Source organism: Lynx canadensis, chromosome C2 (genome assembly GCF_007474595.2).
Source record: "Lynx canadensis isolate LIC74 chromosome C2, mLynCan4.pri.v2, whole genome shotgun sequence".
In the NCBI taxonomy this organism is placed as follows: Eukaryota; Metazoa; Chordata; class Mammalia; order Carnivora; family Felidae; genus Lynx; species Lynx canadensis.
The window spans coordinates 71,756,443-71,771,390 of record NC_044311.2 but is presented as its reverse complement, the minus strand read 5'-3'; the positions used below and the strand labels follow the sequence as shown (position 1 = coordinate 71,771,390).

Below are 14,948 nucleotides of genomic sequence, written 5' to 3'. Positions count from 1 at the left end.
TCTCTCTCTCAAAAATACATAAACATTAAAAAAAATTAATTGATTCATTTTTAATAGTAAAAAACAATAAAATTTTTCTTAATTAAATACGTTTAGAACCAAATATACGTACACATAATAGAACAAATGCTCCCTTTTCTTAACCCAAGCTTTCCTTAGGCTTTAACAACCAACTTCATAGCTTTAAGAGTCTGTATCTTCTTGCAACTCACAATAAAAGTGTGACCTGAAAAAACTAAGAGATTATTTCAAAAGCTGTAGGTAAGGAAATTTGGGAACACACAATAAAAGAGGTGATGAGGAATATAATCTCAGGGAGACAGATGAGAATGTGATTACAACAAAAAAATGAAACAAATCAAGGACACTGTACCCCACCTCAGGTAGACACCATGCATGTTTACAGAAGGGAGATAGAGATATCGTCTGTGTGAAGGGCAAAACAGCTACAAAAGAGAATGAAGCTGTGATGCCTTCTCTGGGGGCAAGAGAAGTTGGTGGGGTGTCGAGCAGGAGGCGTTTATTCAGCAGAGAGAGAGAGAGAAGCATAGTTGGTGCTCTGATGACATGTAATCCTACTAAAAGATCACTCTGGCTACCAGAGGGATCTATAGGGTGGGGGTCAAGAGGGTATATGGTCATGAGGCTATGCAATCTAGACCCACGCTACCACTGGCCACATGTGAATATTTAGATCTAAATTAAGTTAAATTAAAAGTTCAGTTTCTTAAACACACTGGCCACATTTCAAGTGCTCAATAGCCACATGTGGCTAGGGCTTACCATATTGGACAGTGCAGATACAGAACAACTCCATCATCACAGAAAGTTCTTTTAGACAGTTCTTGTCTAACTAAGTAAGGCAAGATGGTGGCTTAGCCTGGGGGAGGTGGCAGGAGGTCAGGGAAGGGGACTCATAGCAGAGATGGGGAAACTTTGGCAGATGCAGGTTATAATTTTAGGATAGAACCCATAAGCAAAGAAGATGGATTAGATTGTAGGGGTTTGTGGGAAAGAGTAGGATCAAGGACAGTTCCTGTTTTAACTCTTAGACTCGTAAGACTACCCACCTCTCTCTGCTCAACTCTTGCTTCCATCAAGCAACCACCTGTCTATTAATTCTGCCCCGCAGGTACTTCCATATATCTGAATGGTAGATATAAATATTCCAATGACCAGAGCACAGATTCCCAATACATTCTGGCTTCTACAGCAAAACAAACAGACAAGAGTTTGTAAGTGCAAAAACTAAGTACAGGCAGATGGGAAACAAATGTGCAATAAGAAAGTAAAACAAGGTTCCAGAGCAAGGGCAGCCAGCATGCAATCCACAGAAAGCAGAAATGTGATGGTAAAAAAAAAAAAAAAAGCACTGTCAAAACATAGTTCACCAGTAGAACAGAACTTCCAGAATGCAATATTTGCAAACTATAAAACCTTGCTTCCAACGGCAAATCCACTGAAATAAAATTATCCAAATAAATTAAGTAGAAAAAACCAAATGCATATAATCCCAGGAGAGTGTAGGTCTCTCTGCTGAATGTCGATAAATCATGCTTGTAGCATGAAGTGTTAAGAAAAACTAGAAATGTTGATGCAGTGATGATTCTTCCAGTTTGCTCCCACTTTGACGTTTTCCTCTCTGCAGAGGGCTCCCACGTATGCCTCAGAGCCATGCAGCCAACCCAGACAGCTAAAGGCAGAGTTCAAAGAGCTACGTTCTGACACACCACAAATTTACTGTTCCACTGAAGCGTCATGTATTAACTTTTTTCCTAAGGATAAAACCAAATGCTTGCTCTGGGTATTTGGAGCAATGAGGATGCTGTCACCAGAACGGCTGGGGAAGGGTTAGGGCAAGGCCTGTGGAGCAGCTACTATGATGCTCATAGGACACATGGGCAGAGTAAAAACCATCAGAGTGAAGACACTGAGGTGAGCGTCCTCAGCAGTGCTAAACTGAAGCCACGATCCACCTAAGTAGTTCCCAGCTGACACACAAGAAGAGAAAATGTGAAACTACCTTGTCAAAGGTAAAAACCTTTTATACTCATTTCTTCTCATTTTTAAAAAGAGATGGCTTTCTTCAGGATGCATTTCCCCTGACAAACTCTATTAAATGTGAGGATTAGGTTTCCAGGAGAACCCATAAAAGCCCATCACTATGAGCTGGATTTGAGTATAATAGCGCTGAACAGAGTACCCCCCGTCCAAGGAAGCCAGCACACATTCACGTCCAAGGCTTCTGCTGTAGGGCAGAACCTCATGCAGAATTGCCACGTACGGGATGTCTCTCCTTGGCAACCCCAAGACCCTATAAATTCCCATCTCACCTTCTTCTCAGAAGGGTCCCTGCCACGAAATCCCACTAGAGAGGTAGATAACATTAAGTAGGTTTAATGGGAAGCCATGTTTATAACAACCCTGCAAGGTAGGTACTACAGAGACAAAGGCCCGGTGAAATTCAATGAAAGTAAGGCACCAGCTGAAGTCATGCTGCTACTCAGTAGTAACAGTGCAGGGGGGAGGGGTGGAACCCAGGCCAGTCTGGCCCTCCACATGCTGCCTGGTGCAACAGAGAAGCAGATGCTGTTTTGGTGGCAGGAGCTAGGTGGGCAGCTGTCAGTAAGCACACGCCACCACGGGAGCTCGGAGAAAAGAGCAGTTTCTTCTTTTTTTTTTTACCAAAGCTGTTTCATTCCAGGAAAGCAGACCGGGCAGGCAAAGGAGAGCACACGAGTAGGTGGCTTGTGCCAGGTGTTCTGCCATGCTGTCCTGAAGGGGAGAAGAGAGGCTTCAGCAGGCCCCGCCATCTCCACTTCCCAAACTCGGAAGAACGGCTGGGGTCCCCGGGAGATGGCTGCTCCAGGCTGACAGCTCCCTGACCAGACAGCAGCGACACCCAACGTGCTGGGGTCCAAGACCCTGGCGAAGCAGCTGCAGGCTCGGGCGGCCCCACGGCTCACCCACCCTCATCAACTGATGTCCAGCCACTAGGCTGGATCTGTCAGTGATCCCGCTGCAGGCCTAGACATATAGTGCACATCAGCTGGGGCTCCTTCCAAAGCTTCAGGCTGGAGACTCAATGGCAGAACCTACCTAAATGGCACGTCCAAACGAGCAATTCAGCAGCTGTACCTAAAGGATACAATAGTTGAATTACTTTCACCCTTGACCCCTGCCTGCTCCTCTTTCCTCCTGGCCAGTCAATCCATGAATCCCACTAATAGACCACCAAGCCTATTTCTTTTTTTTTTTTTTAAGTTCATTTATTTATTTTTGAGAGAGAGAGAGAGAGGAAGAGAGAGAGAGAATCCCAGGCAGGTTCCATACTGTCAGTGCAGTCCCATGCAGGACTCTGTCGCTCGAACCGTGAGGTCATGACGTGAGCCGAAGTTGGACCTTAAAACGACTGAGCCACCCAGGTGCCCCTAAGCCTATTTCTAACAGCTGCTGGGACAGAGACATCTGTGTCCTGGTCACCACTGTATAGCCACACCCAAAAAATTAACCAAGACCAAAAAAGCAACCTTTGGTTTGATTAGGAGAAAGTTTCCTTAAGTGCAACTCACAAGAGCTATTCGCCTCTAGGCCAATCGCCCATGGAGTCCATATGGGGCAGATTTACTCTAGTGATTTTATTTCATAAAACAGTAAAGTCTGCATGTATTCCATCTATGACTGCTCGTGCAACGTGATTATCTGTTCAGATTTCTAATTCCTGGAGGACACAGGGCCCCAAGCTCCTGAGTTTCTCCACGCAGTACTCCCCCACCTGACTGACCATCTCAACTACCTCATGTATGCCTTTGATACGCTCCTTCTGTCAGGCTCCAGGCCTTGAAGTCACCTCCAGCTCCTTCCACGCCTTCACCCACCGCATATTCGGTCACTAAGCTACACTGATCAAAATTTCTGAGTTTGTTCCCGCCACCCTGCCATCTCTACCCCACTGTCATCACCCCAATGAAAGAACCCACCCCCAAAACTACAGGAGCCCTAGCTCGATTCGCGTTCAAGCTCTCCCCACCTCTCAACCTCACTTCTCACTCCACTTCCAGGACAGCCACAGCAAATAACCACTGTCCCCTAGCTCATAACTGGCCAGCCCATCCGGCCTAACCTTACAAGACCCACCATTACAACCCACAGAGGATTCAGTCCTGCTTTCCAGTCTCCCCCTCTTCCTTACATGTGTGCGGAACTCGGTCCCAGCTCCGTGCCTCGGTCCCCTCCTCCCACAAAATGCCACTTTTTCAGATCCCATCCAGGTGTCCAGACCAGTAACTTTGCCAGATTTTACTGATTATTCATTCTCATGTCTGAAATCTCCATACATTACAAGTGCCATGTTATTTAAAACTTAAATACCCTATTTAGTGCTGCAGGGTCTAACCTCCTGACACATCAGGGCTTAAGTCACTTCTGTGTCATATACCAGTCTTTGAACAAGTCCCTGAACAAGCTACCTAACCTCTCTGACTCTCAGTTTCCTCTTCTGTAAAATAGAGTAACAATAGTAGTTATAATTTACAAGCCAGTTACTATTGTAATTAAATGAGATGTATATAAAAGTACCCAGTACCGTGTTTGACACCTAACAGATACACAAAATTGGCACTCATATTCCACCATGCTAGAAACATCCATGCCATACCCATCTTTACTGTGGTCCTGTTTCCCTCCTAAATACTCAAACTCTCCCAGGGCAGTGCTACATGTATTGTAGGTTCTAAGTAAGTATTAATGCTTGCTAATTAACACAAAACTTTTATTTAATTAATTTATTTTGAGAGAGAGAGAGAGAAAGCCCAGGAGCACAAGCAGGGGAGGAACAAATAGAAAGAATCCCAAGGAGGCGCTGCACTGTCAGTGTGGGGCCCAATGTGGGGCTCGAACTCATGAACCGCGAGATCATGACCTGAGCTGAAATCGTAAGTCGGACACTTAACTGAATGAGCCACCCAGGTGCCCCAAAACATTCTATTTTTAATCTCATCACAGGAAGCACATACTATTGTGCACCTCAAGCAACATCTCTAGTCTGCAGGCATGTTCAGATTCATTCAATTCTTGTCATTATTGTATTGACCTCCTGTTCCAGCCCTAAAAATAGCTGCTCTTGTTCCCATCTTCCCTATGCATGGGGACAAGGGGAGTCCTGGGCTGACGGCCCACAATACTGGACGTGAGCAGCAGCACAGATGCCTGGGCTACATCCACAGAGACCAGCCCTCCTGTCACTTCCCTCAGGGCCACCATGTGTGAACACCTCTACCAAGATCCCTGTGGCATCTAGAATCACAACACACAAAACACTCAGCAAGTACCCAAGACAATTTTCCCTAGCTTGACAAGGGTCAAGCTTACAACTTTTCAGATTATAATATGACAGAATAAATATATGGTATTGGTTAATTTTAATAACATTTTTTATTCCAAAAGATATGCTCATGATTCTTAAAAAATAGGGGGAAAAAGGGGGACAGATGCAGCGTGACTAGCACAGGTCTACAAATGGCACAGTCTTCTGTCTTCTCTTTTCCCTTTAATTCTCTAAGACCCCAACTGTTCCGTGTCCTCGACAAGCAGTATCCCAACCGTGATGGAGATGTACAGAGTGTTTTGAAAGCACAGGAAAACAAGTGTCTAACTCAGCTGGGGGGCGGAGGGGCAGTGGTGAGGGCCTCACAGAGAACAACCAAGCTGGTTTTTAAGGATCAGTGGGGTTTTCCCAGGGGGGTGAGAGGTTGGGAGAAGCCATTCCAGGCCAAGGGAAGAGCATAAGCCAACACATGGAGTGCTGAAAGCATGGAGCGTGTGAAGAAGGCAAAGTCCCTTGGCCAAAGGGACTGTAAGTAGAGGGCAGGTGCTAAGTAACAACACTGGCAGGGAAAGTTGGATCGACTTGGTAAACTGATTTGAGGTGCTGTGTTAGGAAAGTCTCAATGGTGCTTTGAAAACATCTAGGCAGGGAAATGGCATGGTAAGACCCATGTTTTAGAAAAACTGAGTGCACTATGGCAGACTGGAAGGGAAGCAAGGTAGTCAGTGAAGAAGCTTCTTGCGCAAGAGTCCAGGCAAGAGATGATGAGGGCTTGGGCCTGGGCTGAGGATAAGAGAGGAGCCTACACCAGAACCTGGTCTCTAATGGGAGCCACACCACGTCCACAGCAGCATTACACACAACAGGCAAAGAGTGGGAACAACCCAAGTGTCCAGCAGCACGTGAATGGATAAACACGATGCATTATACACATACATTGGAATGTTACTCAGCTTTAAAAGGGAAGGAAATTGTGACACAGGCTACAACATGGACACCCCCTGAAAACATTACGGCAAGTGAAATAAGCCAGTCAAAAAGGATAACGACCGTGTGATCTTGCTTAGATACAGGACCTAGAGCAAATTCATAGAAACAGAAAATAAAATGGAGGTTGCCAGAGGCTGGGAGGATGGGGCATGGGGAGTTATTGTTCAAGGGGGGGGACAGAGTTTCAGTTTTGCAACATGAAGAGTTCCAGAGATGGGTGGTGGTGATGGTTTCGCAACAGTGTGAATGTACCTAAGGCCTACTGAACAGCAGACTTAAAAACGGTGAAGATGGCAAATTTTATGTTATGTGTATTTCACAGTTTCTTTAAAAGCAGGAGAGGGAGAGGGAGGCAGAGTTGATAATATTGTACATCTCCTAGCCTGTGGCCCTAAATGAAGCGCAGCACCTTTACAGAGCTCCAGTCCACAGAAGGACAACACAGGGGAGTGGAAAGAGAATTCGGAGTTGCACAGATGTCCAGACTCATTACAACTGAGAACAAAAACTTTCCCAAAAGGCTCCCTGACAGGATCAGCATCGTCCCTTACACTCCTGAACTCTAAAAACGATACAACTTAAAAGGTAATTAACGGCAGCCAAAAAGAGATAGGAAATGACTCCTTCATTACTCATTTGGAAAAGTGGGATTCTAGCGTACATGGGGCAGATTACACAAATAAATCAATTCACTCCTTTCTGAAACCCAAAGAAAAGAACTGTAAAAATGTTATTTTCTTTAAAGTGTATTTATTTTTGAAAGAGAGAGAAAGCACAAGTCAGAGAGGGGTAGAGAGAGACAGAGAAAGAGGGAATCCCAAACAGGCTCCGCACTGTCAGTGCTGAGTCCGATGCAGGGCCTGAACCCACGAACTGTGAGATCATGACCTGAGCCAAAGTCAGACACTTAACCAACTGAGCCACCCAGGCACCCCGCAAAATATTATGTTTTTAAACACATAAACCATAGAAACAGGACTGAAGATGGAGAAGCACTAAAAGACTAAGACGAGCTGACAAAGCTGAACCCTAGGCCTGCAACAGAGAAAACCAAGACCCTATCTTACATATACCCCTGAATTTCCAAAAGGCTCCACAACCGGCAGCTCCAGGTAACTCTGGAAACTGGTGTGAAACAAGGGGTAAAACAAGACGGAAGGTTTGGGGGCGCCTGGGTGGTTCTGTCAGTTGAGTACACGACTTCATTTAAGCCCCACATCAGGCTCGTGGGAGCCTGCTTCGGATCCTCTGTCCCCCTCTCTCTGCCCCTCCCCTGCTTGTGCTGTCTCAAAAATAAACATTAAAAAAAAAAGAAAAAGGGAGAAGGAAGGTTTGGAAATCCATCCAGGTAAGCAGTCAGAAACCCAAATCCCTCCTCCACTCCCAGTGGTGCCTCCCACACTGGTAACCCCTGGAGATTTATTCTCTGAAGCAGGTAAAAACACAGCAGTCGGGTCTGTGGGACAAGGAGTTCAGGTAGGAATAAGGGTTCCATTCTGAATACATGGAGACTTAGAGGTGTATGTGTAATGTATGTCTATCAGTCCAGATGTAGACCCAAAATACCAACTATTCTAGGTATTTCAGGTAGGGAGGCGTTTAACACAGGGCATTAGAGGTTTGCTTAACAATCATGGCTGGAGCTGTGAGAGCCAAGGTCAAAGAAACCACCATTCATGTTCAGGAAATCAAGATGCACAAGCATCTTAAGAAACTGCAAAGATGATCCCAGCTCCCCCATGGCTGAGGTAGCTCTGAGTCCCAGACGGATACTCCGAAGCTGATGAAAATCCCACATCTGGTATGTGCCTTTGCTGCAATAGCAGTAGCAGCTTCTTCTGAAACTCTCGGTGGCAGAACCGAAATCAGAACCCTCCTGTCAAAGGATTCTGGCAACTGTAGTGCCCAGGTTCCCAGCCCCTACAACATAGGAGATGGCTTAACAAAACGGGTTGAGGACCGGGAGACCGTATCCAGCCAGTATCCAACATCTAGATGCCAAGACCACCCTCGCGCTCTCCTCCCACTCAGTTCCCTGCTCCCCAAGTACTGGCGGGCAGACCTTCCCTTTCCCGGCAAAAGAGGACAAAAATCTCCCAGCCAGTGGCCAAAGGAAAAAAACAGGGTGCTAAAATTTTAGGTTCTCAGAGAAACAGCCCAGCCAGATCACACTACAGGGACGCTCACAGAAGAATAAGGTATTCTCATCTCCAAAAAGGCCAACAATTCCCAGCAAAGTAGCTGTAATTTTTTTCTAAAGTAGTCAAATTCTCTACATTTTAATTTGCTTCAAAAAAATGGACATGAGTTTAAAAAATAATGTACACGACACATATGACTTCTATAGTTGAGCTAAGGTTAACAATCAATTATTCAATCCCCACATATGTGAAAACGTGAACCCATAAAAGCCACAACACAGGTGAGATGTGTTACTGAAGCAGCCAGTTGTACTTTTCTTACCTAAACTCTAGATCTTGGGTTTTCAAAGTATGACCTGTCATGCCCCCAAAGCCTTAGTGATCTACAAGGTCAAAACTATTTTCATGACATGAACTTATCTGCCTTTTTCACTCCTGTTCTATCCTGAGCATACAGGGGCATTTTTCAGAAGACTACATGACATCTGATGACATCATCAGCCTAATAACTAACAGAGTGGAAGTTGTTTTCAATTTTTCTGTCTTAATCTCTAATATGGTAAATATAAATAGAAACCACACAAAATCTCTTTGGGGTCCTTGAAAATATCTGAGTATACAGGGATCAAGAATCTTGAGAATCATTGCTATAAAACAATGTTTTAGAGGCGCCTGGGTGGCTCAGTCAGTTAAGCATCTGACTCTTGGTTTCGGCTCGGGTCACGATCTCTCAGTTCATGAGTTCAAGCCCTGCTTTGGGCTCAGCACTGCTGGTGCAGAGCCTGCTTGGGATTCTCTCTCTCTCTCTCTCTCTCTCTCTCTCTCTCTCTCTCTCTCTCAAAAATAAATACATAAACTTAAAAAAAATGTTTTTGTTAGTTGCTTTTAGAAAGGAACTTTTGGGGCGCCTGGGTGGCGCAGTCGGTTAAGCGTCCGACTTCAGCCAGGTCACGATCTCGCGGTCCGGGAGTTCGAGCCCCGCGTCAGGCTCTGGGCTGATGGCTCAGAGCCTGGAGCCTGTTTCCGATTCTGTGTCTCCCTCTCTCTCTGCCCCTCCCCCGTTCATGCTCTGTCTCTCTCTATCCCAAAAATAAATAAACGTTGAAAAAAAAAAAAAATTTTAGAAAGGAACTTTTAATATGTAAACCTGATTAGAATTAGTTTGTTTATATCTTCAAAGAGGAAAAAATAAATGTTTTACTATCTTGTATCTGTTGATCCCTTAGGAGGAAGAGTTTTCTACACAGATCCCAAATTATTTTTCCCCTACAGTAACCACCATGATGACAAGTCTCATTGCCTGGAAGGCAGCTCACAGTGAGTCCCTAACAGGAACTGTTCCTACAAGTAAAGGATCGCAAAGCCTTTCCCAACGGATATGTAAACCAGCCCCTACCATGAGGCCCCAGTTCCCCAGAGTTTTACAAAGACTTTCAGGAATGTGGAGAACCAGCAGTGACATCTCAACATCACCAAGGGGCCTCAGAGCTTCAGAGAATGGGAAACAAGATCCCTCTGACAAAATAATGCTGATGCTGGAAGGGAAGGAGAGGAATGAGGGACTCTCACATCCTCTCGAGCCACCTCTGCAGCTGCTTGTCACAGCAGGTGTGGCCTGAGACCTCTCTCTTCTCAGCAGCTGCTGGTGCTGGGAAGCCTGCTCAGCCCCTCTGGCACAAATACAAACCTCGAAGAGTGAGAGCATTTCACTCCTGGAGCACCTTTGATCAACAGACCACGGGAGCCAGTGGATAAACACTCCCCTCGTCCATGTCCCAGGCGGAGGACACTGAGATACATTCAACAGTTCCCCAGGGAGTCCCTGGCTGGATTGAGCACCAGTGGTCCACTGCAGCAGCCGGCTCCATAACTCACTCTTGGATTGGCTTTCCCTTTTTCCTTTTGTTATTATTCCCTTGGACGTTCTTCCTCTTATGTTCCCTGGGATACCCTTCCAAAATAAACTGCCCATGCTAAGCTCCTGTCTCAGTCTTTCAGTTGACCCCACCTAAGACAAGGCATAAGATAAGCTCTCCACATCCAGACAGGTGGGGAAGGGACATAGCACAAGAGTGGCCCTCCTTGTCCCCATTCCTAAAGCTTGGCAAAAAGCTTCACATCTAGCAGATGTTTTAAAACTCCCAGTTAAGTGAAAAGAGAAGGAAGTGATGACAAACTATGGAAGACAGACTGTAACTGCTCTGTTGTATGACATAGACTCTAAGTAAAATGGGCTTCAGAGAAAGGGATGAAGTCTCAAGTAGAAAGGGAAGGCTGAGAAAGACTCCCAAAGATGATCAAGAAAGGAAGGTGGCTCCAGGAAAGGAAATATGAGTCTTAGCCACTGGAGATCCAGAGACTGGCCTCCCCAGAGCTGGCAACCTAGAAGCTGAGGGGAGGCAGCACAGAGTGTATGCAGATGAATGAGGGGTTCGACAACCAAGGAGAGAAGTAGAGTTTATATGGTGGTCCATGAAGGCTTGTGAGAAAAGTGCGGACCAATGTCTTCACTTAACCACACCAACCTTTCTATATAACTCTGAAGACTGGGCTTACAACCCGTGACTGACTCTCTTTAGCTCTTTCTTTTCTTCCCATAGTGATTACTACTTGGCCAGGCACTCTTCACATATTAATTTATTTAATCCACAAAACAACTCCATGAGGTAGGTTCTATTATTGCCCCCATTTTACAAAGGGAGAAACTGGACCACAGACAAGTTACACAGCTGGGAGACAGAGCTTGGGTTCAAACCCTGCCAGTCTGGTTCTCTCTCTCATATCTGTCCCCCACAGTCAATAAAGTCACCACATTCTACATGATAATCCTACATGATTCCTTTCACACTGTTTCTTATATGTTGTATCCTCAGCATTTTCAGAACCTATAACCACATGTAATTCATACATTTCCTAGGCATTAGTTGAGTTCCTGGCATATACATATGCCAGATGCTGCACCAGCAGCTGGGGATAAAGATGCAAAGTCCTCACTCTCCAGGAAAGTCCCATTACACATCTTACAAGATGAACCAAGTCATGGAGAGGTGAACCTGTAGGTCAAGGTGAGAAGATGGGCCTGGGATGAAATTGGGATGAATTGGTAGGTGAAAAAAAACAAATTCTCACTCATTCCAGAAGTGTTACTGAGTATCTGCCATGTGCAAAGTCCTAGAAGACAGGAAGGAAAGGAAGGAACACTGAAATGAGTTACCATACAGTCCAACCCAATCCTCATACCCACACAGGTGGGAATAACAAAGCTGTCCACACTACGCCTGAGAAATAGTAGATACATAATAAAAAAATGATCAATTTAGTCTTCCTCTAACTCTACTTTAAATCACATAACTTACAGTTTTCCATAACTGACCACATAAAATCAAGATCCTGTTGTAGGTATTCAAGGCTCTCATCGTCTACTCTCTACTTACTTGGTTCTGACCTCACTACTTATTAAATCAATCTTTTTCTTCCCAATACATCACAGGCAAATAAGGAGAACACATTCACACTTTATGTGTCTGCCCATGTGATTTACCTTTACTGCACGTTGGTCTTTTTTTATTTCTATCCATCTTTACCTATGGCTACTTTCAAAAGTATCCAATGCTAGGATGATAATTTTTTCCACTCACATGGTTTTGGCCTTTCCTCTACCACAGTCCTGTGGCACTTGTAGATTAAAGCCTCTGGTGTGTTTGGCACCAGTGGATTTAACTGTTTGGCTCTCACAGTCGAGCATGTAGGAGCTGGCACACAGTAGGTGCTCAAGAACCTGTATGTGATTCATGATGAAGCAGTACCAGAGAGAAAGATCTTGCGTTATCATACATAGTGTTTTGACATCACTTGTTATAAAACCTTCTTTCTCTTTCTCCCCATAGATAATGAAATATAATGATTCATCAGCCTTGTAAATAAGCCCAGTCTCCCCAAGGAACTACTGTGACATGAATGAAATCATCATTTTACACTGGACACGATGCTTCTAGAATGGTGTTTGGCACACAGTTAACTCCCAGTAACTATTTGTGGAAGTGAATTAAAACAATCAGCTTTTTTTTCACACCTGCCACATACTATATAATGTGGTAAAGATTTTTAATACCAAAGTTTTAAGAATTTGAAGAGCAGCGCAGATCAAATACAGTAAAAGTAGCTTTATCCACTCTACATGTTGTGCTATCCTGAAAGCCTAGGCCACTCTCTTCTTCCTGGACTTCACAATCGGTCAGTTGCTTAAGTTAGGGAAGACCATCATCCCTCTCCACCCTTAGGAGCTATTAATGGGAACCTGCCCATCACTAGACACAAAATCTGAAAATGGCATTTTCAAATACTTTGTGGAGAACAGGATTTAATGACACCGCTGACAGTCACTTTAAGTAGTGTGATCACAATATGTAAGTATTAAATACAACCATCTCATTCCACTTAGACCTTTTTGAAAGAAAATAAGTAAGTAATGAACGAAAAGCAAAATTTTTATCCCCCAAATGATCTGAAATTAGCATAAAAGAAAAACTAAATATCCTAGAGAGAGGATATTAATTCCGGGACTTCAATGTATAACAAACAAATATGCTTTGACATCAGCCAATATCAACCCACCAGGTAATAAAGGATACTTTGGAAAATTGGTCTCTCATTTGGTTTTTCTTTTTTTTCCCCCTCCAACGATACTCTACATAATGTGAATAAAATGTGTTAGACTATTGTTTGAAACCTGCCTCAGTCCCTCTAATCCAATGCACCTCCCGGTTGCATTGAGATCTGCCGGTGACACATGAGATCTAAAGTGGGTGGATAAAAATAACCTGGTCCTCAAAAAGACATGATAAACGCCAGACAGCTGAGTCACTTTGAAGCCCATCTGACTCTTGAAAGGGACATTCACCCTCCTTTTCCTTGTCACACATATACATACCACCTGGTGAAAAACACCACCAACCTCCCTGGGTGGAAGGCGGGGATCTGTCGTAACTTCCCCCTCCAGTCTCAGGTCACAACCCGCGACTAAACTTTTAATAATTTATACTAATGCATCTCAGCCCCAGCTACTCATTTAGAAGAGGAAGGGGAAAGACTTAAAGGAACCGTAATAATCCAGTAGACCCCCTATTTCTGCTGCCCAATTGGAGGCACCCGAAGGTTTCCTGTGACATTCTAACGGGAAGAAAAGGAGTGGGGGAGCAATGCAAAGTGGAGATAGAAAAGCTCAGCGAGGAAATCAGAATCGTCCAGGAGCGGGAATCCCTGGGCAGAGCAAACGGTCCCAGAAAGAGAAGGGTTGTGCGTGTCTACGGGGGATCGATGCGGTCCACCCGCCCGCCCTCCACTCTCGCCCCGGGGAGGACGCAAATCATCCGCAACGTGCAGTTCAGATCAGGGAACTCTTCCATTGGATCTACCTTTCAAACGGTGGCGGGGCTGGGGCCAGGCAGCTGGGAGCTGGGGCCCAGTCAGCCTAGGAAGGCTGGCGGAGCTAAGCCTCGGCGACCCAGTGCTCAGCTGCAGCAGCCTCGGGGAAAGCAGCGCCCGGCACGCAGCAGGCGCTCACTAAGTGTTTTCCGAACTGCAGTGCCCCTGAGCCAACTCCGCCGCCGCGGGAGGAGGTCCCCCGGCTGCCACTGCGCATCTTCTCCCCCGGCTTCACGTGCCGCCCAGTTCCGCGGCTCGCGGCCGCCACAGGCCGCTGGCACCGCGACCCTCCCCCGAGGCGCCGCGAGCGCCGCCGAGCCTCACTTACGGGGGAGTCGTACGAGAAGGCGCACTCGTTCTTGTACACCCTGTCCCCCGACCTGGGCACGCGGATCGTGGGCATGTGGGGCACCAGCAGCTCGCCGATGTCTCCCGCAGCCATCTTCCTGCTGCCGCTGCCGCCCGGCATGCCGAACAGGGCGCCCCGGCGCTGCATGGCCGCGGCGCGCACCCGAGCCGAGCCGAGCCGAGCCGGAGCGCTGGATCTGCCCGCGGCGGCGGCGGCGGCGGCGGCGGCGGGCTGCGCGGGCGACCGGAGCCGAGCCGGGGCTGGCGGGCGGAGCGGGCCGCGGGGCGGGAACGGGCACCGGGGGCCTGGGGCGGACGAGCGGGCGTGGGGGGGGGGGGGACGCTGCTATTTTTAATCCAATGGCGAATCGCCGGCCCAGCTGCAGCGTCAGGCGGGGCGCTGGGGAGCGCCAGCCGCAGCGCGCCGGGGAGGGGGCGCTGGAGAGGGGCCCTGCGCCCCGATCCGGCTCGGCAGCGGGGGGCGGGAGACGAACCCCCGGGGCGCGGGCGCGGGAGCCGGAAGCGGGCGGGCGGGCGGGCGGGAGGGGGTGGGGAGGACACCCTCCTCCCGCCCCCGCCGACGGGCCGCGGTGGGGCTGCCCCAAGGTGTTTTCTACCCTAGATCGATAGGTTGCGAAGGGGCAACTCCGAGGCAGCTAACACAAAGGGCAGAATTGGGGGGGGGGGGGGGGGGGGTTAACAACCGCTTGCTTTTAAAA

At 46.9% G+C, this 14,948-nt stretch overlaps 1 protein-coding gene across 1 annotated transcript in view; it reads right to left on the bottom strand.

The window, feature by feature from the left end:
* The window catches only part of USP13 (ubiquitin specific peptidase 13), a 120,375-nt gene extending 105,981 nt beyond the window's left edge, over positions 1-14,394 (bottom strand). The window contains exon 1 of the mRNA XM_030328910.1: positions 14,210-14,394. Coding sequence (XP_030184770.1) covers positions 14,210-14,377 — 168 coding nt within the window. The 5' untranslated portion in view covers positions 14,378-14,394. The remainder of the gene's footprint in view (positions 1-14,209) is intronic.
* Positions 14,395-14,948: the final 554 nt, after the last annotated feature.